Below are 21,647 nucleotides of genomic sequence, written 5' to 3' on the forward strand. Positions count from 1 at the left end.
TAGCCCTCCTGATGGCCCTGTCACACCTTGACGATAAGTTAAGAGCCCACTGACGCACGCATGTATGGACGTATGGATCACACATCCGGCATACGCCTGCCATAAGTTGTAGGTAACTTATGCGATCGTTGACACACGTTCTGACCATAGACAGTAAATAAAAATGGACAGCGTTGCTCCGCCTCTTCCCGTTGTACGGTTCTGAAGCCAAAAAATCCCTCTCCTGGGCGCCGCCATTGTGCAGCCAGAGCCTGTGAAGCCACTGTAATAAGCTCCGCCCTACAGTGTGACGTCACAAGACGCTGTGTCCTTTGAAGTTTCCCTCTACGGCGGCTGTGAATCAAAGGAAACAGGAAGTAAAACCCCGTTTTTTAAACTCTAATAACTAACGAAAAAGAAACTGTTCAGAAAAAAGAGGACTTGAACACAAAACAGTCAGATACTAACTACATATCACCACAGTATACGGATGTGAGAAACATTCGTACTACGTGTATTTATTTTTTAAAGTTTGACTGCAGCCCCATTCAAATGAATGGGGGAGACGGATTTTTTGACCTATACTGCAGCCAGCCACTAGGGGGAAGTCACACTTCTGAAAGCCTCACCACCAGCCACCGGAACCTCTCCCTTGGTTCTGACCATATACTGTATATAAAATGGACGTCATCTCGCTCGGCTCAAGGTGAGGCCGCCACAAAAACTGCTCCCCCTAGTGGCTGGCTGCACTAGGCCGAAAAATCCGTCTCCCCCATTCATTTGAATGGGGCTGCAGTCAAACTTTAAAAAATAAATACACGTGGTACGAATGTTTCTCACATCAGTATGCTGAGGTGATATGTAGTTAGTATTTGACTGTTTTGTGTTCAAGGCCTCTTTTTTCTGAAAAGTTACTTTTTCATTATTAGAGATTAAAAAACGGGGTTTTACATCCGGGTTTGCTTTGATTGACAGCTGCCGTAGAGGGAAACTTCGTAGGACCTCAGGACGCTACGCTGTAGGGCGAACACACAAATTCCCTTCTGCGCAGACTCTGGCTGCAGAAAATGTACAAGATGTCTGCGTTCTGGAACGGGATATTTTGGCTTCAAAACCGTTCAATGGGAAAAGGCAGAGCAATGCTGTCCTTTATATATACAGTCTATGGGCTCATCATGTTCTTACAGAGAGGCTGCAGAGTTTTTAATAACATCAGTTTTTTACCATCATACTATCACCAATGCAAGTGCATCTACCTTAATGTACGTTCATTTTATACACTTTGTCGGCGTCATTGCGTTGCCACACTCTTTGCACAAGTGGACTATAGTTGGGCATAAGTTATGAATATGCTATGTATACGCCCAAAATTGAGAACAACATCAGCGTATGTCAGAGTTTTAGAGGCATTTTGATATGTTGGGAAAACGCTGGCTGAATCGTCAAGGTGTGACAGGGCCGTAAGAACCAAAACAAAGCCCCTTCAGTTCTGCAGTTTGGCTCTCCACTTAGCGGACTCACCCTCGTTCTGCAGCGAGGATCTCCATCAGGGTCGGTCAGTTTGCCGCCGTAGATCACGGGCAGCTCCTCTGCGTCGATGTACTTCAGTAAAACCTCCTGCCAGTTACCTGCTGAACCAGAAAACAATTCATCATCAGAGGGTGACATTAGCATCCGAGTGCCACATTCTCTTTAAAACAAAGCGTCCGTTTTCAGTCCCTCACCCCCGAGGATGTGGATCTTCTGTCTCGTGATCTCACTCAGGAAGTGTTTGACGAGGTTGAACGCCACAGGGAAGAGTTTGGGAGCTGCAGGAGGAAAAACTTCAAGGTGTCAACCGGCACAACGAAGATCATATCAACCAATCACAGCGTTAGTTTGTGACTGTGCACTCGTGGAGGAAGAACACGTCGTACCTTTGATGACAAACAGCCTCTTCAAGCCTTCTGGGTAGTTCTCCTCAAACATTTGGAGGATCTGGTGACACAGAAGAACTTCAACAGTCTGCTTCAAGTCAGTGTGTCCATATATGTGTGTGTGTGTGTGTGTGTGTGTGTACCTCTCCGTATGTTTCTATTGCAGGCTTCCATAAGTGTTTGAGACCCAGACCTTCAACGTCGTAGATCATAGTGATGGCCTCTACGTTCCTCCCGAGCTGTTAGAGAACAGAAAGACAGAAATCATCAGCTCATTCAATTTTTTGATGAAGCTTATAGTTAGAGCTGGATCAGGCTTGGACCAGGTCTTAGTTATGCTGCTTTAGGCTCAGACTACCAGGGGAATTGGCACACTGGGATCCTGTCTTTCCCTCTCTCTCCCCATCACTTACTTTAACTCTTCCTGTCCCATTAAAGTTACTAACTCTTGACCATTCTGGAGTCCCTGAGCTCCCTTGTCCCGTAGGTTCCTCTGGATCTCTGCTGCTGTGGACGTTCCAGACTCTACAACTACTACTGTCTGTCTCACCACTATCATCTCTCTCTCTCTTCATCTCCCTCTATCCCTCTCTACGACACGGTCTCAGCAGATGTCTGGTGTAGGTGTGAGAGGAGTTGGTGGAAGTATGGTGCATCCTCCAACTTCCAGATCTCCCTGACCTTTCACCGAAAACACCTTAACCGAGGAAATCCTTGAAACACTTCAATTAAGAAATTAAGAGCAAGATCCAAAGGGAGCACAACCTCATGATTAAAGCTCTCCTGTCTCACTTTGGAGTCAAAAGTGGTCACACTTTGATAAAAGTTTGAATACAGGAAATGTGTAGTTCGTTGATTAAAGCTCCTATAAGGAACTTTAGGTTTGTATTGAATTTGGCGCCCCCTGTGGACAAGGCCTTAACTCTGGTCTCATAGCTATCATCTCCCTCTCTCCCTCTCTCAAACACAGTCTCAGCAGATCTGTGTCTAACATGAGTCTGGTCCTGCTGGAGGTTTCTGCCTGTTAAAGGAAGTTTGTCCTTGCCACTGTAACTTGCTAAATGCTGCAAAGTGCTCTGCTCATGGTGGATTAAAATGAGATCAGACTGACACACTGGGATCCTGTCTTTCCCTCTCTCTCCTCACTCTGCCTGTCATTTCTTTAACTCTCCCTGTCCCGTTAAAGTTACTAACCATAGACCTTTCTGGAGTCCCTGAGCTCCCTTGTCTCGTAGGTTCCTCTGGATCTCTGCTGCTGTGGACGTGCCAGACTCCAGCTGCTACAACTACTACTATCCGTCTCCCCATTATCATCTCTCTCTCTTCATCTCCCTCTATCCCTCTCTCCAACACGGTCTCAGCAGATGTGTGTCTAACATGAGTCTGGTCCTGCTGGAGGTTTCTGCCTGTTAAAGGAAGTTTGTCCTTGCCACTGTAACTTGCTAAATGCTGCAAAGTGCTCTGCTCATGGTGGATTAAGATGAGACCAGACTGAGTCCTGTCTGTAAGATGGGACTGGATCTGATCCTGTCTTGATGTTGGGTCTTTGTTAGTTATTAAACATAGAGTACGGTCTAGACCTGCTCTGTTTGGAAAGAGTCTTCAGGCCGACTTCACCTCATCCTAAGACACACTGTAGCACCAACAGGGAATGTGCTTGATCTGTTGTCTTACCCTCTGTGATTGGAGAGCACACTCTTTGTGCAGCATCTCACAGTCTCTGATCTTGGACTTGATGAAGTCTTGTTTGGAGGCAGACAGGAAGAGGCCTTTAGGATCCACAGGTCCGATGACATCATACCAGATGGGACTGCCCTCCCGGTCGTAGCCGCACATCCCTCCTGACAGATACTTCTCTATCACCTGCAGACACGAGTCGTTTAAGTGTTAGACCTGGGCTGGAATATCTGAAGAGGGACATTTATGGACAGTATGTCATCAGGTGTTTTACCTCTGGTGGACGCCATTCTGTGGTTATTGTGTCTACTTTCATGTGTCTCCTGAACTCCACATGCTGGAAGAGAAGAAGCTTGTTCAGTTTAAAGAAAATAAGACGACAAATAAAGTCAGACTTGTTAACCCCCGCTTTAATCACTGCACGCACGGTTGCAGACAAGCTCCTGCACAACGTAGTGATTGAAATGGATTATGAGGTTTCAGACAGGTGGTGATGTAAACCCTGAGAGTCAGCAGGAAAAGGATCAGTCACGCACTGTGTACAGACATACATGCAAACAGACTTACAACTTCTAACAAAGCAACAGAAGGGAGGCAGATTTAAAACTGGCTCCCAGATCTAAATGTGCATGCATGTTTAAAAGTTGATGGCAGACCTGCAGGATGTGTAAAAGTGTCTTAATTGGCATCAATTAATCACAGAGAGGTAGATAGACATTTAAAGCTTCATCAGGCTGCATTAAAATGGCATGAGAGCATGGACATTACATCCACAGCTCCATTCAACAGTTTCATTCATGCCAAGTGAGTTTAAATAAAATACTTCTTTACTGAGATGAATTCAGAGGAATTCAGAATTCTTTCAAGATGCATCTATTATGAATGCTCATAATGATATAACCATGATATTGGGATTTAATGTGCAGCCCTTGATACCCAGATAACTTCTGCAACAATTATTTATGCTACCAAAGAACACAGTGGATGTTTTATTCCCCTCAAACCCCTGAAACGTAAGAGAAAGAACAGGGGTCATTAAAATGTGTATCCTAAGGTCTGATATTTTTTAGGATTCCTGCCTTTTTTTCCCCAGAATTCTTAAATTTAAAGTCAGAATTTATTTTCTTTTGTGATCGTTTTTTGGAGACAGTTTGACTTTCCTCTCAGAATTTTTTTCCTGGTCATTTTTTCACAAAATTCTTAGATTAATGCCAGAATTTGGGCTTTAATTCAAGAGCTAAGGAAGACATTCTGAATTCCTCAAAATGCCTAAATTGTTTCTCAGAATTCTCATGGTTAAAGATGGAATTCTATTTTTTTTTGTGTGTGTGTGAAAATTTTTATTTTTTTCTTAGAAATTCTCACTTTATTCTCACAATTCTGACCTTTTTTTTTAATCAGAATTCTAGGATCATATCCAAGATTTGGGGATAAAAGTAAGAAGTCAAAGAATAGAATTCTGACTGTTTTTTTTCAAAATTTGAAACATTTATTTTCAGAATTCTAGAATCAAAGTTAGAATTCTGGAATCTGATTTAGAATTGTAGGATCAACATTTTGGCATTCTTCTCAGAGTTCTGTCTGACTCTAATTCTACAATTCTGTCATTTGTCTCAGAATTCCTGAATTAGAGTCTGGAATTCTAATGTTTTTTTTTTTTCTTATAATAATTCTTTGAACTCTGATAATAAAGTCTGAGTTCTGACAGTTTTCTCAGATTTACAACCTTTTTTCTCCAAGTATTCTGAGATAAAGACAGAATTTTGAGGTCAAAGTCAGAATACTGATGTTTTCTCAGAATTCAGTCACTTTTCTGTCACAGGAATTATAAGATGAAATCAAAATTCTGACTTTTTTTCACAGAATAATTACATTACACCCAGAATTATCTGGAAAAAAAATATTAGAATATTGACTCTTAATTAATTCTAGAAAAAAAAAACATCTAAATTAGGTTTTTAATCTCATAAAGGCTGATTTATACTTCTGCGTTGAATCAACGGCGTACCCTACGCCGGGGGTCCGCGTAGCTCCCGTACCTACGCCGAGGCCTATGCACGTAGCTGACGTGCACCTCCTCCAAAATGTAACTCCCTGTAGAGCCGACGCGGACCGCAAGCTCTGTGATTGGTCCGCTCGGCGGCTTTGTCTTTCCTGCATTTACAGCACTTCCGGGATCCCGGACATCGGCCGCACATCGGCGGTGTATTTCATCTCCTCCTCTCTATTCTTCATGTAATCATGTCTGTATGATAAACAGCAACATGTATCAGCTGTAGATTAACATAACACGCTCTGAATCACTTTGGAAAAGTAAACAGAGATCGTAGCGGGACCGGAAGCAGGCGGCCGGCTATCAGAGAGACCGCACTGCCCTCAGGCGTTTCGGCGGAGAATTGCTGCGCGACCAAGCGGCAACCTCCGGTCTAAAAATATGAGTCAATGCGGAAGTGTTAAAAGCTGCAGTTCATCGAGGATCCGCTTGAGGCTGGCTCCGGAAGTACCGGAAGTCACATACACATGAATGGGGAAAAGACGATCTTTGCAGCAGAAATAAACATGTTTACAGCCTGGTACAAAAGATGAGTGTAGTCTGAATAGCTAATTTCTCCACGTCCTCTCACTGTGAGGGGGGTGAATTTTTTTCTAATTCGGCAATTTCAAAGATATTGAGATTACCAGTCTTCCAATGAGAGGCACAGCTGCCTGTGGGAACACTGCAGCTGTTGGCTAGGAGGCTCAAAGCCCGCCTCTTTACGTCACACTGGCTCGACAGAAGCAATATGGCTGCCACAGCCGATTGGTCTCAAAACAGCTCTTCAGAAACAGATGGGTGATGTCACAGATACTACGTCCATATTTTTTACAGTCTATGTGCGCGACACAGACACACCGACGCACAAGTATGTGGGGCTCATGTCCGCGTCAGCCCCTGCTGCGTAGGGGAGACGCAGAAGTATAAATCAGCCTTAATTTTGGAGAAAAAAAAGTTTGAATTTCTAGAAAAAAAATCAGGTTACTGACTTTAATCTAAATAAAATCAAAATTTATGAGAAAAAAGGCAGAAAATTGGGGAAAATGTGAGACCTTGAATACATTTAAAGTCTAGTGGCCCTAAACCTCTCCTGGAGAAACAAGATATTTAATGAACAAGAAGTTTTTCTCAGGATTCGGTGGAGAATGAACAAAAGTGAGAGAGGGAATATTTGATTAAACTCTAACAGGTGGAGGATGATTCAAGGCAGCTTAGGCAGATAAAACCATTACAACTTTTAAAGACTTGAAATTGCCTGAGTGTTGTGTATGTGTGTGTGTGCGTGTGTGTGTGATTCTGCCCCCTGGTGGACAAGAATCAGTTTACATAGCTTTAAGTGAGTATGTTGTACATCCTCTGTCTTGCTGTAATCTCTTTTATCCATATCTTATCTCCTCAGGCTGCAATGATGACTCAGTTTCCCCACAGTGAGCGGTTACCACACACCTCGCTCTAATCTGCAGCTGAACAGTCTGAGCTGGAGCCAACTGAACTCTCACACTCCACACAAACTTATAGAAGGAAATGAAAGCTTTGTGGTTGTGTTTCAGCTGTTCCTACCAAACAGAGGAGTTAATAAACATGTTACCTTTCGCACCATGGCCTCAGACTTCTGGAGGTTGAAGTTTCTGGCTGTAAGAGAGTAAAAGAAAAGAATGAGGAAACACAGACATACAGGGGTGGATATTTTAAGGCAAGTTATTTGATCACATATTTAAATTTCTTCAAGGAGCTAAAACGGGTTATCCTTCAGTCGGTTAGGTGTAGGAGGAGCTAGTGGAAATATGGCACATCTCCCTGACCTTTCACCCAAAACAGTTTAATAGAGGAAATCCTTAAAACACTTCAATTAGGTAATTAAGAGAAAGATCCAAAGAGAGCACAACCTCATGATTAAAGCTCTCCTGTCTCACTTTGGAGTCAAATGTGGCCACATTTTGATAAAAGTTTGAATACAGGAAAGGTCAAGTTTGTTGATTAAAGCTCCTATAAGGAACTTTAGGTTTGTATTGAATTTGGGGCTCCCTGTGGACAAGGCGTCAACTCTGGTCTCATAGCTATCATCTCTCTCTTAATCTCCTCTATCCCTCTTTTCATACCCAACTCGGTCTCAGCAGATATGTGTCTAACATGAGTCTGGTCCTGCTGGAGGTTTCTGCCTGTTAAAGGAAGTTTGTCCTTGCCACTGTAACTTGCTAAATGCTGCAAAGTGCTCTACTCATGGTGGATTAAGATGAGATCAGACTGAGTCCTGTCTGGAAGATGGGACTGGATCTGATCCTGTCTTGATGTTGGGTCTTTGTTTATAAGAGAACATAGAGTATGGTCTAAACCTGCTCTGTTTGGAAAGAGTCTTCAGGTAACACTTATGGGGGAAAAGTAAAAATCAACTTGTGGGAAGGGGTCGGCAAGTTGGAGTCGAGCTTAGGCCGCTCCCTTGAAGCCTCTGTACCTAGTCTGTACTTGACTTTACAAATAAGCCAAACTGGCGCCCCTACATGAGATAATCTTGACGCGTATGGACTTGTTTGCTTTTGTCAGTCATATTTGGGCTTCATATCCAGCTTCAAAGTCCTTGCTTGAGCTTTTAATTAGCTGGTGTGACATCTAGCAGTCAGTCCACCTTTACCAAAAGACGTCCACACCCCTAACTTACAATACATTTAAGCCTTGATACAATTCAACAAGTGAGTTCCAGAAAAATTAAACCTTTAGCACATTTAATGAAAACCGTAAATCAGCAACTAGGAACAAGAGATAGTGGTTGCCATACATATTGGAAATGCTGACACCCATGTGTAACTTCCAGCTCATCAAGGGACTGGCAAAGAGGTGGAGCTGAGGCCATAGTCTAACTGCCTGCATGACCAACACCAATAACACCCACACCTGTCAGTCAAATAAGCCACGCCCCTAATTATGCATACATCTTAGCTTAATGTAACTCAAATGGATGAGTTAGAAAAAAAATTGTCGTTGATATAAAGTATTTTTGAACCGACTGTAAACATGCCGTAAAAACAAATCGTGTAATATGGATTTGTTGTCAGCCTCAAGTGGACACTCCAGGATCTGCATCTTCAGCTACATATTACTGTATTCATTCTTCTAGCAAGCCTCAAGTGGCCGTTTGAGGAACTGCAGTTTCTGGCTCCTTGTGTTGGCCACCTTTATCTACTCTGGATGTCTCAGCTTAGCTTCAATGAGGGCGTTTTTTCCAGATTGCATCAAAAAACTGACACAAAAGTCTCAGAGGCAACCAGAACGAGAGGAACCAACAGAATAGAAGTCATTAGGAACAACCGCAGGATTATAAAAAATGTTTTCTTATAAAATGAAACGGCTATATTTATACAAGAGCTCTTTATAAGTTCTCAATGTCCTACCACAAATCACATGGTGAGACAATATTTTAAGAAAATGCTAAAAATAAACAAGAGTCTCACAGCTGAATTTTTCCACAGTGTCCAGAGAAAGTCTAAACATCCCAAACAGACGCATGTAATGAGCTCCACAGCTCACAGTCTGGAGTAAAAGCACTGCCATGAGGTGAGACTCACTCCAGCAGTGGATTACACTCACTGTACCTAATGCTACTGTTTGGCACCATAACAGGGGCATGGAGGGCACACCGTGAGTTACAGTTACACAAACAGTGGATATTGAGTTTGTAATGAGTGTTATGCTCTGATTATCCCACCTCAATGCTGTCGTTCAGAGATTAAACACTCTAATAACTATTTATACACACACAGCGCTGAAAGAGAGATGGAGGGAGCTCCTGCAGCTTGTGCTATTTCTTATCATGGATACTTACAAAAAGGAAACTAAAATTAAGGAAATTAAAGTCCCTCTCATAGTGCCCTATTACCCCTCTATAACACTACGCTCCCAGCATGCAGGCCTGCTCATCGTACCTTAACTCTCTAAAAGTAGTATGGGAGGTAGAGCCTTCAGTTATTCTGCACCTCTGCTTTGGAATCATCTACCAGTCAGGGTCCGGGAGGCAGACACCCTCTCTACTTTTAAGAGTAGGCTTCAAACTTCTTCCTTTTTGATAAAGCTTATAATTAGAGCTGGATCAGGCTGCATGGGGAACTGGCCCCCTTGTCTCGTAGGTTCCTCTGGATCTCTGCTGCTGTGAACGTGCTCGAGTCCAGCTGCTACAACTACTTCTATCCGTCTCTCCCAAGCGGCAAACTCCGGTCTCAAACGATGAAGCCCATGCGGAAGTGTTATAAACTGCAATACATCAAGAATCCTCTTGAGGCTGGCTGCAGAAACACCGGAAACCACATAGATATGAATGGGAAAAAGACGATCTTTGCAGCATTAATAAACATGTTTACAGCCTGGTTCAAAAAACAGCTTGGCCCTATGAAGCTAATCTCTCTATCGGCACACACTGTACGGGGGGGGATTTTTTTCAGAAGATATTAAGATTACCAGTTTTGCCCAAATAAGGACATGACTGACGTGACTCCCAGTCGGGAACACATAGCTATTGGCTAGGAGGCTCACACTACGTCACACTCTGCCTGGTTGAGTTCCGCATTTCCAATATGGCTGCTGCCGTCAATTGGCTTCCAAACAACTCTCAGGAACAGATGGGTGACGTCACGGATACTACGTCCATATTTATACAGTCTATGGTCTCTCCACTATCATTTCTCTCTCTCTTCATCTCCCTCTATCCCTCTCTCCAACACACTCTCAGCAGATGTGTGTCTAACATGAGTCTGGTCCTGCTGGAGGTTTCTGCCTGTTAAAGGAAGTTTGTCCTTGCCACTGTTTCACTCATTCAACTTTTTTTTGGGGCATTTTCTCAGTATTTCTTTGTTCACCACAAGTTAACAAATTATATAAAAGTAATACAAAACCAACAAAGAGGAGAAAAAATACAAAAATACAAAAAAATACAAAAATAATAATAAAAATAATAAAGAAATAATAATAATAAACACTACAAACAAGAAGGAAGATAAACATAAGAAAACAAGGTAAATACAAAATAAATAATAATGATTCATATTTTTAGATAACTTGAAAAAACAAACATTCTGGAAGACATGTCACGACCCTCCATTTGTGTCTTGCGACCCCCCAGGGGTCCTGACCATAGACTGTAAATAAAAATAGACAGCGTTGCTCCGCCTCTTCCCGTTGTACGGTTCTGAAGCCAAAAAGTTCCTCTCCTGAGCGCCGCCATTGTGCAGCCAGAGCCTGTGAAGCCACTGTAATAAGCTCCGCCCTACAGCGTGATGTCACAAGACGCTGTGTGTCCTTTGAAGTTTCGTTCTACGGCGGCTGTGAATCAAAGGAAACAGGAAGTAAAACCCCGTTTTTTAAACTCTAATAACTAACGAAAAAGAAACTTTTCAGGAAAAAGAGGCCTTGAACACAAAACAGTCAAATACTAACTACATATCACCACAGCATACGGATGTGAGAAACATTCGTACGACGTGTATTTATTTTTTAAAGTTTGACTGCTCCCCCATTCAAATGAATGGGGGCGACAGATTTTTTGACCTATACTGCAGCCAGCCACCAGGGGGCAGTCACACTGCTGAAAGCCTCACCACCAGGGCCGTATCCGGCACGCTTGGTCCCGACCCACACTTTGGAAACCCCTGCTCTAAAAGGACTAAAAAGTACGTCCACACCTCGGCGCAAATGGGCAGAAAGGTGTCAGATTAAAGAAAGATGTTGTGTTTCTTTTTTCCTGCTGTGTGTCTCTCTGCTCTGCTCTCCATCACAGACCACTACACTGCTAACTCTCCTCGTTCTTTAAAGATGCACATGTGAAAGTTTACGGTTGGTGCAGACAGACTGAAAGCAGATAAGAGACATGGTGATATCATCATGATCCATATAGTTTGTTTCCACGTCTAAGTTTCAGGTTCATCTTCAGTGCAGAGCAGGACTTCTATCTTAAGCTGCGATAAAGGTGCTGAGTACGAGGATGACACATTATATGTTACCTGATTACATTCAGTGATAACACCTTCCAACTAGGCACCATATCTCACACAACCCTTGTGCAGTTTTATGATGGGAGCAGAGTTCAGAGGAAGAATAGCTGCACTTTGTGACGCCATGCCGGCCCCACTGTGCCGACTACCCTACTTGTCTGTGCTTCATTCTGAGCTAACAGCTCAAACGTTAAATGTCTACAGCTCTGGGGGGAATGGAAGTCAAAGCCGCCTAAAACTGGACAACAGGCAGCTGTTTCAAAGAACTCCAGACTCTGGAATCAAATCTATAGTTTCTAGGAGTGAGAGTTATCTTGAAAAGACTGAGAAAACATGTGTTTAGCGTTTTTTGGCAAGACGACGAAGAGGAGGGTCTTTGACATCCAGCACAAGGCATCTTCTATCTTATGAGAGGAGCGCAGTCTAACGATATCAGTCACGCTAAACACAGAGAAAGCTGCTTCCTGTTTCATTCAGGGCACAAATAGTTCAGTGATAGTTTACACTTCTCAGACTGAGGCCTTCTTTGCACCCTTTAGACTTTCAAAACCTTCACTGATGTCCTCACATGTATCCACATACCCAACGGTCTTGGTTGGATGGCTGCTCAAAGTTTAAGGAAGCTCTTTCATGCCACTGTTGCCAAATATTGTGAAAGGCTTGCTCATGGAGGACCTGTTTGAGGTCTTTGTAAATAATATCACACTGCGTGTGGTTCAGACCTTCTCTTTATGTTCAGTGTCTTGGTAGATTTGAGACCATACACAGAAAAGTTGATCAACGTCATTGTGCAAAGGCAGGAGGTTGCACGGCCGTGTTGCAACAGGAGTCCAGGAGCAGAGCGTCTCCAGGCAGACGGTCTGTAGTGCTCCTTTAATGAGATTAGCCTGGATTAGCCTGATACACAGAGTGCTAGAGCTCTGCTGTACAGCTCATCAGCACAAGGCCTCCTTTAATCAATGCGTCTCATTCCCTCAGGATCTGACTCATCAGGGAAAACAACTGGAGCGTTGAAAATATTTCAACTGAGTTAAAAACTACAAACATGGCTTCTGTAAGAAAAAGGAACTACACTACATATCAGACATACCTGAGGCAACTGCACTTCACCTGACTATCTCCATTCCTGCACTGCTGCTCAGCAGAGATACATGTTTAAGGCAGAAAGTTAACATTTTTTCAATGTCGGTTTGCAGACATTGATGAAATGTCTATTTCAAGACATGATTACATCTGCTTTATCAAACAACCACACACATTTTGACGGAGACTTTCGGGTCTCATCTCGTTACAGGTGAAATGTTAGCATCAAAGTGTGTTGCAGTCATCTGGAAATATTAGACAGACTGGAGCAGGATGTGTTGCTTGGTATTGTCCAAGTACAGTGGCCCTGAAGGTCAACTGCACAAACATTTAAGGACCTCAATAAAAGGCTGAAGGCATTTCACTCCACTCAAAAGAAAATCACCAAATGCAAAAAAAAGGAAAAAATCATTTAAAAAAGGAAAAAATCACTAAAAAATTGAAAAATTCACTAAACTCAAAAAAAAATCCCAAAATGCAAAATAAAGAAAAAAATCCCAAAACTCTATAAAAAATCCCAAAATGCAAGATAAAGAAAAAATTACTAAAGGCAAAAAAAGAAAAATCCCAAAACACACACACAAAAAAAATTATAGGATGTGAAAAAAATCCCAAAACTCTATTAAATAAATCACATAATTAAAAATAAATTTAGAAAATCCCAAAATGCAAAATAAAGAAAAAAATTCCAAAATGCAAAAACATCCCAAAACTCTATAAAAAAATCCCAAAATGCAAGATAAAGAAAAAAAATACAAAAGGCAAAAAAAGAAAAAATCCCAAAACGCACACAAAAAAATTCAAAGGACGTGAAAAAAATCCCCAAACTCTATTAAAAAAATCCCATAATTAAAAATAAATAAAAACAATCACAAAATGCAAAATAATCCACAAAACTCAAGAAAAAAAATCACAAAACTCAAAAGAAATAATCGCAAAAAAGCAAAAATCACAAAAAATCACAAGATGAAAAAAATTACAAAACTCACTGAAAATAAAATCACAAAACTCAATAAAAAAATGCAAAAAATGCAAAAAAATAAAAAATCACAAAATGCAAAAAAATCTAAAAACTCAATAAAAACATTAAAGTGCAAAAAAAATCTCAAAACAAAAGAAAACACAAAAAGAAAGTGACAAAATGCAAAAATCTAATCTGAAATAAAAATGTTTAAAAAGCTTAAATATCTGTAAAATACGTCATTTTCACATTTTTGTCACATATTTTATCATTTTGTGATCTTTTTTTGAGTTTTGTGATTTCCTTTATCTTGTTTAGCCGTTTCTTTTTATTGCCGTCTTGAAGAATTCCCAGAGCTTGGGCTTTAGACAGGTGGTCCATATGAAGCTTTTTGAGACGTTTCTGGATTGACTTTAGTTTTGTTTGTGTGCTTGGAAGAAACTGCAAATGTACAGATGATTCAGAAGGTGATTAAAGTCTTTGCTATAAATAACACAATTTAAGATGGAAGCTTGGGGCCATAAATAAATGGACCTCGGGCCGTGATTGGCTTCACAGCTGAAGCTCCAACGGATTTTATTATTTTATTATCATTTTTAGTATTTTTATCATTATTATCTAAAGCATTGTTTTAACATGTATTTATTTATCTTATTTATTTATTGTGTTCCTCTGATCTTGTTAACTCTACCTTATTTTTAACTTTTATTTCCACTCTTACTTATTTTATTCATTTTACTGTGTTGATTTTCTTTATATTTTTTTAAAATCATGCCTTCTATAATTTTACCATTGCTGTTGTTTTCTTACTGTCTGTTACTCTGTGAAGCACTTTGGGCTGCATGTTTTTATGTCTGAAAGGTGCTATATAAATAAAGTTGAGTTGAGTTGAAGTGAAGTGAGTTTGTTTCTAACAGACATCACAGCTGACAGAAGACAGGGGAGAAAAGTTTTCATAACTTAGAACAGGGGTGTCAAACCAAACCAAAACCAGCCCACCAGAGGTTCAAATCCGGCCCGCGGAACGACTTTGCAAACGTTACATGTCTACAGCTCTGGGGGGAATGGAAGTCAAAGCCGCCTAAAACTGGACTACAGGCTGTTGTTTCAAAGAACTCCAGACTCTGGAATCAAATCTATAGTTTCTAGGAGTGAGAGTTATGTGGGGGTGTCAAACATGCGGCCCGCGGGCCAAAACCGGCCCACCAGAGGTTCAAATCCGGCCCACGGAACGACTTTGCAAAGTGAAAAAGTGACAGAGAAGACATTAACTGCAATTTTTCAATAAAAGTAACTAATACTTCAAATGTGTCCTCTGGGGGTCGATTCATAAAGACTTTTTAGAGCACTATAAGATGATCCACTAACTACTAACACTAGCACTACACCCCTGCATACAACACTGTCCAGCAAGCACACTGTTCATGATGGAGCTGAGGGGTCCAAAATAATCAACTTGACCTTCTTCATTATTATAATCTCTGCTCTTTTGCTGTAAACATCACACACTGTGTCAGGTGAGTGGGTAACCTGTGTGTTTGGTGTGTTCACAGCAGGTTTCAGGGCTTAAAGAGTTAAATATTCGTCCCACTATGAGACTCATCATGGAAAAAGAAAAATAGTTCATTAAATGAGAACATTTTCAGAATGTACTTCTCGTTATTTATAGGTTATTATGTTCTGATTTTACTGGTCCGGCCCACTTCAGATCAACTCGGGCTGTATGTGGCCCCTGAACTGAAATGAGTTTGACGCCCCTGACTTAGAACAATTCAGGAGTTGTTTGAGACTTCCCCTGACCTGCAGATATCCTGACTCAACCTCAGCGGAGAAAATCAGCACCGCAGAAGAAGTTTATTCTGAAAAGCACAGAAACACTCCTGATTTCCTCTCATTCGGGGTTAACTGCTGAGCGATCCGTCACAGAGCCGGCCTGCGTTTCAGTTGCGGTTTGCGCTCATGCCTAACGCCATGTGAAGCTCTTTCTCAACCATTGCAAACAGGGCTGCTTACATGACTTGCATCATGTCCTCTTTTTTTTGTAATAAACCACTGCAGCTTCTGTTTATTACACAAGTGGAACAGCAGCGGCAGATTGTCAATATGAATGCAGACAATTATGAGGCAAATGATCTCAAATCTGCCGTTCGGGGGGGACATTGGTTTTTGGAGGGCGAGCTGTGGTCAGGGAGATGAAGCAGCAGGTGCCATGTGGTTTTAATCTCACCTCTGAGCCAGCGTAACAAGAAGTGGTCGTGCTGAGCAGGAAGCAGAGGAAGAATGTCTTGAATCCTCTCTCGAAACTGTAACAAAAAGGAAAGAGGAAAAAGAAGAAGAGGTGGATTTATTTGCACATGAGCCAAAAACGAGGATTGGATACTGCTGAGAGCATTTCAGGGAAATGTTATGCTAAATCTTCCTGCAGCAGTCTTCACCCTGGAGGTTCACCACAGACTCCAAACACAGTGTTCATCTTTGTTTAACGCTAGTTCGAGTTACCCTGGTTTCAAATAAACATATTGAAGCTTATGACTCTGTGACTGATATTCTTACACGCTCTAAATGTTCAACAACAGATGACTTTAAAAGTATTTAGCATGCTAAAGACAACCCACCAGGGGCGTCGCCAGACCCCCTTTACTGGGGCACGTGCCTCAGTATTGATGAGCTGTGCCCCAGTATCAGGGGCGGACTGGCCATGGGAAGTAAAGGAAAAGACTTTAGGCGCAGTTGTTGATGTGTTGCATCCACCGCAGTGTTTCCCATACATTCATTAATTCCTAAACAAGTGAAGTCCCACTATCCCCAGCACTGCTTTGGATTAAAAAAAAAACATCATTGAATTCAAACCAGCTTTCCCTGGTTATAATATTCTGTAAATAGAGATGCAGCTTTTTGTTTCTCATGTAAGATGTTTGGTAAACACATAAAACATGACACATTTGTGAGCACTGGTTACACTAACTAGAAAAAAGCTCTGGATCTGTGTGTGTGTGTGTGTGTGTGTGTGTGTGTGTGTGTGTGTGTGTGTGTGTGTGTGTGTGTGTGTGTGTGTGTGTGTGTGTGAGGAAGGGGAAATAGTAGGGGACCTGTGCCCCAGTAGAGCTTTATGCCTAGCAACGCCCCTGCAGCCCACATGGGTCAGGACATTTCAGGTTTCATGCACAGCACACGGCCAAGAGGATGTGGGCTTTAGAGGATTAGGGACACTGTGTTGGGGAATTCATCTTTTGGCTTTTTATTTTTTTGAAATGTTCTTTTTATTGGGAATGGCACGGTATACAATACAATTTATTTAGCATTTAACACCTCAGTATCACAGTCTTTCTTTAGTTCACTTCAAATATGTTCCATTGTATAATCCCCACGTTCCCTGGGGTTTGGGAAAGGTGATCATATATTATATGATCACCTTTCCCAAACCCCAGGGATATAGACCGACTGTTTTTTTTCCATGTTGCCTTTCAAAGGTTTCTTGTTCTTAAAGGTGACATATCATGCAAAATCAACTTTTTAATGGTTCTCTACCTGAAATATGTTTCCCTGGCATGTCTACAAACCCCCTGAAAATGAAAAGAATCCATTCTGCCCCTGTTCTGATTTCTCCACCTTTCTGTAAATGTGTGTGAAACGAGCCGTTTCAGACTTCAGTGTTTTTGTTACATCACAACAATATCCGGTCTGTCACGGAGTCAGAGCTCGGAGCTTGTTCAGCCCATAGACTGTATAAAATACAACTCAACCCTTCCTCTGTTTTTCATTCCCTGCACACATGTGTGCTAACAAGGAGCTTAGGAGGGAGGCATGCTAGTTGTAGTCTGTCTTAATAAACACAAAGGTCGGTTTTACTCCCCACGTCTGCAGATTTGAAGATCTAGTGGATGATTTTTATTTATCATGGAAAAGTGCTAGCGCTAGTTAGCATAGCCACATAGCTACATGTTCGTAGCTACATAGCTACATGTCGTAGCTGTAGCTGTAGCTGTGTACCAAGACACACGTCTACATACTGACAAATAAAACAACAAGTAACACTAAATCTGTGACCAATCCTTCAGAAAGGTCCTGCTGCCTTTCTGGCAGAGGTCGGTTTTACTCCCCACGTCTGCAGATTTGAAGATCTAGTGGATGATTTTTATTTATCATGGATAAGTGCTAGCGCTAGTTAGCATAGCCACATAGCCACCTGTCGTAGCTGTGGCTGTGTACCAAGGCACACATCAACATACTGATAAATAAAACAACAAGAAACACTAAATCTGTGACCAATGGTTCAGAAAGGTCCTGCTGCAGGCGCCTCTCCGTCAGGATCAGATTCTGGATCAGATTCAGAGGGTTGAAGTAACGCGGGTCTGTGAGCAGCCGTGTATATTCAGCTAGCATGTAAACATTAGATCAACGTGCTGGACAGCCGAGGCCACACCCACTTCCTGAGGGGGCGTGGTCAGAGAGAAACAGAGTGTTCTGAGGAGGACTGAAGAAGAGGGTTTTTCAGGCAGACCAAAATCTGATTTCAAAGTGTTTTTTTGAGCATAAACTTTAAAGACATGTTTTGGGGACCTCTTAGACCAATATATGTTGATGAAAAAAGCGTGATATGTCACCATTAAGTCATTCTATTGCAATAACATAAACTAAAGAACAGGGGAGCTTCCTCTTGTGATTCTCTAAGAGTAGCTGAAGAGAGCGGGCTGTCACAAAATACAGATAGCTTCAAACGAAATCAGATCTCAGCAGTTTCACAAACTCACTTCACTTTGTCCAAATCTGGTAAAACTTTCCATGTTGCACTCTGAGGGAAAATGACAGTTTGTCTTTTGGCTTTTTAAAAATGATAGAGAAGTCAGCACAACAACTTTTCCAGAACTCAAATTGATGTATTTGGATTCCTTGTTTTGTTGGAAAAGAGTAAAACTTACACAGATTATTTACTGTACTAGAAAATGTCATAAAGCTGCAGTTTTATACGCTTAATAAGCTGTAAACAAGTGACTGTCTGTGCCATGATTGCAAGGAAAAAAACCCTGACGTCATTCTTGTTATTAAGATTAAAATTGCAGGTTTTGATTTAGTTAAGAGACAACAGTAAGTAAAGGTAAAGTGTTGTACTGCAGCACCAGGGTCCCCATCATCCCAGAGGTGTTGAACAGGGTTAGGGTCACATCTGTCCGCAAGGTTCTTGACACTAAAGTTGGACGATTATTTTCTTTATGGCTAAAATTAATTTGTGTGCATCAAAGTTTTATCGCCACAATAATGTCTTCAATAATAATGATTATCAATATTATCTTTATTTTGTTTTTTATGTGTTTTTCTTAATTAATTTGTTAAATTTAAACATTATTTGGACAAAGATTTCTGCCTGTTCCTGCCCTGTACATTATTTATATTTGTTCTTTTTGTATTTTTTTAATTGTGCAAATTAAATTAAGTGAATAAATAAATTTAATGAATGTTGCAGCAGGTTAAGGTTGAGCCAATTAAAAAATAATTTGTGTGCATCAAAGTTTTATCACCACAATATGTCTTTTTTTTTATTATGCTTGTATGTTAGATTATTCAATTCAAGTCAAGCTTTATTTATAAAGCACATTTAAAACCACCTCAGTTGACCTAAGTGCTGTACAGATATTAAAATACAATATAATCATACTCAATCTAACAATGAATAAAAACAATATTATTAAGCTTTATACAGAAGTATCTCAAGTTTTTGTATATCTAGCAAAGAGTCAGTAGAAATATATTTAAAAAAAATGCTCAATCAAAGACAAGTTCCTCAAAATTTAAGTGCTGCTCTCTGGGAATGTCATTAGTCATGAGTTATTTTAGGTACACTGTGTTTTTGCAGAAGTGATACTGAACACTGTCTAGGGGTTTAGTTACTCTTTAACACATTTAAATCATGACACCCATCCATCATAATAACCAATTATGATGTGTGTTTATTTAAGAGGACAGGTTATACAGATTATTATGCAACACCTGAAGTGACACCAGGAATGAGATTTATGCAGGAGACAGAGGAAGCATTCAATAACTCACCTGCTCCAGGGCTTCAGCCTGTTTGGGGCTGAGGTCTCCCACCTTCCCACTCATGTCTGCGGTCAGAGGATGATCAGAGCTCAGACACACGGAGCTGCTCAGAGGAGAATTAACGGACAGACTGAGAAACAGCACCGTCACCGTGCACCGTGACAGGCGGGCTTCTGTCCCTGACGTCTCCCTGTGATGCTCATTCACTCCCCGGCTGCAGTCCTCAGTGCTCCCCGCTGTCAGCAGCCTGCAGGTGGATAAACGACCAAGAGGAGGAAGGATGTAAACACGAGAGTCACACACCGCCTGCTGAAGGTTTAGTCCAACCAGCTGACTCGGCCAAAGATAGGAGAAATGAAGAGAGGCGTCACTCCTACCTAAAAGGCGGAACCACACATGAGGGAAGCCACGCCCCCTTTCCAAGCTAGCTTCCACCCAGTAGCTTAACCCTCCTATTATGTTGCGGGTCAAATTGACCCTTTTTAAAGTCTATTTTAGGCAATATATGCCTTCCAAACCAGCTAAATGCAGCATTAAAATCATTTTTCAACATCACTTCATAAAAATAAAAAATGTAAAATAAAATAAACAAAAATAAATGTCATGTCAAACTAATGTATTTATATTAAGGGCTTTCCAATGTATAGTGAAAAAAGCTTTAACATTAATTTGAATGAGAATCGAGTGAGTGTTATTTTCATTGAACCATGATCTGTGAAAATTAAAGAACACCAATGCACTAAATATTGATTTAAATAATTGGTAATTGAGTTAAAAAATTAGATTTAAAGAAATGTGTATTGGGATTTTTGGGGTGGTTCTGACACTTTTGGACAATTGAATATGCCCCGGGTCAAATTGACCCAGGAACATTATTGCTGTTCCAGAGAAACAAACATAACAGGAGGGTTAAAAAATATCAGACGAGCTTGGGTTTTACTTTAAGTATTATTTAATGAGATGGCCGATGGCTGTCTAACATGAGTCTGGTCCTGCTGGAGGTTTCTGCCTGTTAAAGGAAGTTTGTCCTTGCCACTGTAACTTGCTAAATGCTGCAAAGTGCTCTGCTCATGGTGGATTAAGATGAGATCAGTCTGAGTCCTGTCTGTAAAATGGGACTGGATCTGATCCTATCGCTGCAGGCCTGCTGGTCGTACCTCAAGTCTCTAAAAGTAGTATGGGAGGTTGAGCCTTCAGCTATCAGGTACCTCTCCTTTGGAATCATCTACCAGTCAGGGTCCGGGAGGCAGACACCCTCTCTACTATTAAGAGTCGGCTTCAAACTTTCCTTCTTGATAAAGCTTATAGTTAGAGCTGGATCAGGCTTGGACCAGCTCTTAGTTATGCTGCTATAGGCTTAGACTGACGGGGGAACTCACATACTTGGATCCTATCTTTCCCTCTCTGTCACTCTTCCTGTCCCATTAAAGTTACTAACCATAGACCTTCCTGGAGTCCCTGAGCTCCCTTGTCTCGTAGGTTCCTCTCCACTATCATCTCTCTCTCTCTTCATCTCCCTCTATCCCTCTCTCCAACACGGTAGGTCTCAGCAGATGTGTGTCTAACATGAGTCTGGTCCTGCTGGAGGTTTCTGCCTGTTAAAGGAAGTTTGTCCTTGCCACTGTAACTTGCTAAATGCTGCAAAGTGCTCTGCTCATGGTGGATTAAGATGAGATCAGACTGAGTCCTGTCTGTAAGATGGGACTGGATCTTATCCTGTCTTGATGTCGGGTATTGACAAACATAAAGACAACTTATTATTATTAGCATACATATAAGCTAACTTCACAAAGCACATAAGCAGTTCAGCAAGCAACTAAAAAGGAGCTCTTAAAACAGGAGAACTAACCAGTAAATTCCTTAAAATCACAGAGTCCCAAACATTAGCAGAGTCAATAAAATCAAGTGTAGTCAGGAAAAGCTCTCTGATGTTTTGAGAAGAGATTAATAATAATCAAGTTAACATTTGGTTTAACTTAACCTGA

The 21,647-nt window shown here is 41.3% G+C and overlaps 1 protein-coding gene across 4 annotated transcripts in view; it reads right to left on the reverse strand.

Moving 5' to 3' along the window:
• Positions 1-21,647, reverse strand: part of sec14l8 (SEC14-like lipid binding 8) — a 34,340-nt gene that overhangs the window by 11,212 nt on the left and 1,481 nt on the right. For 2 of the 4 annotated variants that reach the window (XM_034692444.1, XM_034692445.1), the window contains exons 2-10: positions 19,672-19,909; positions 15,854-15,929; positions 7,196-7,239; positions 3,847-3,909; positions 3,570-3,758; positions 2,039-2,134; positions 1,896-1,956; positions 1,704-1,787; positions 1,501-1,610 (exon numbers count right to left, since the gene is read on the reverse strand). In XM_034692444.1, coding sequence (XP_034548335.1) covers positions 1,501-1,610; positions 1,704-1,787; positions 1,896-1,956; positions 2,039-2,134; positions 3,570-3,758; positions 3,847-3,909; positions 7,196-7,239; positions 15,854-15,929; positions 19,672-19,725 — 777 coding nt within the window. In that variant the 5' untranslated portion in view covers positions 19,726-19,909. Of the gene's footprint in view, positions 1-1,500; positions 1,611-1,703; positions 1,788-1,895; positions 1,957-2,038; positions 2,135-3,569; positions 3,759-3,846; positions 3,910-7,195; positions 7,240-15,853; positions 15,930-19,671; positions 19,993-21,647 lie in introns of all 4 variants that reach the window. The other 2 variants (XM_034692446.1, XM_034692443.1) reach the window with 2 other exon arrangements.

The sequence above is a fragment of the Notolabrus celidotus genome, chromosome 9 (genome assembly GCF_009762535.1).
Source record: "Notolabrus celidotus isolate fNotCel1 chromosome 9, fNotCel1.pri, whole genome shotgun sequence".
Taxonomy (NCBI): Eukaryota; Metazoa; Chordata; class Actinopteri; order Labriformes; family Labridae; genus Notolabrus; species Notolabrus celidotus.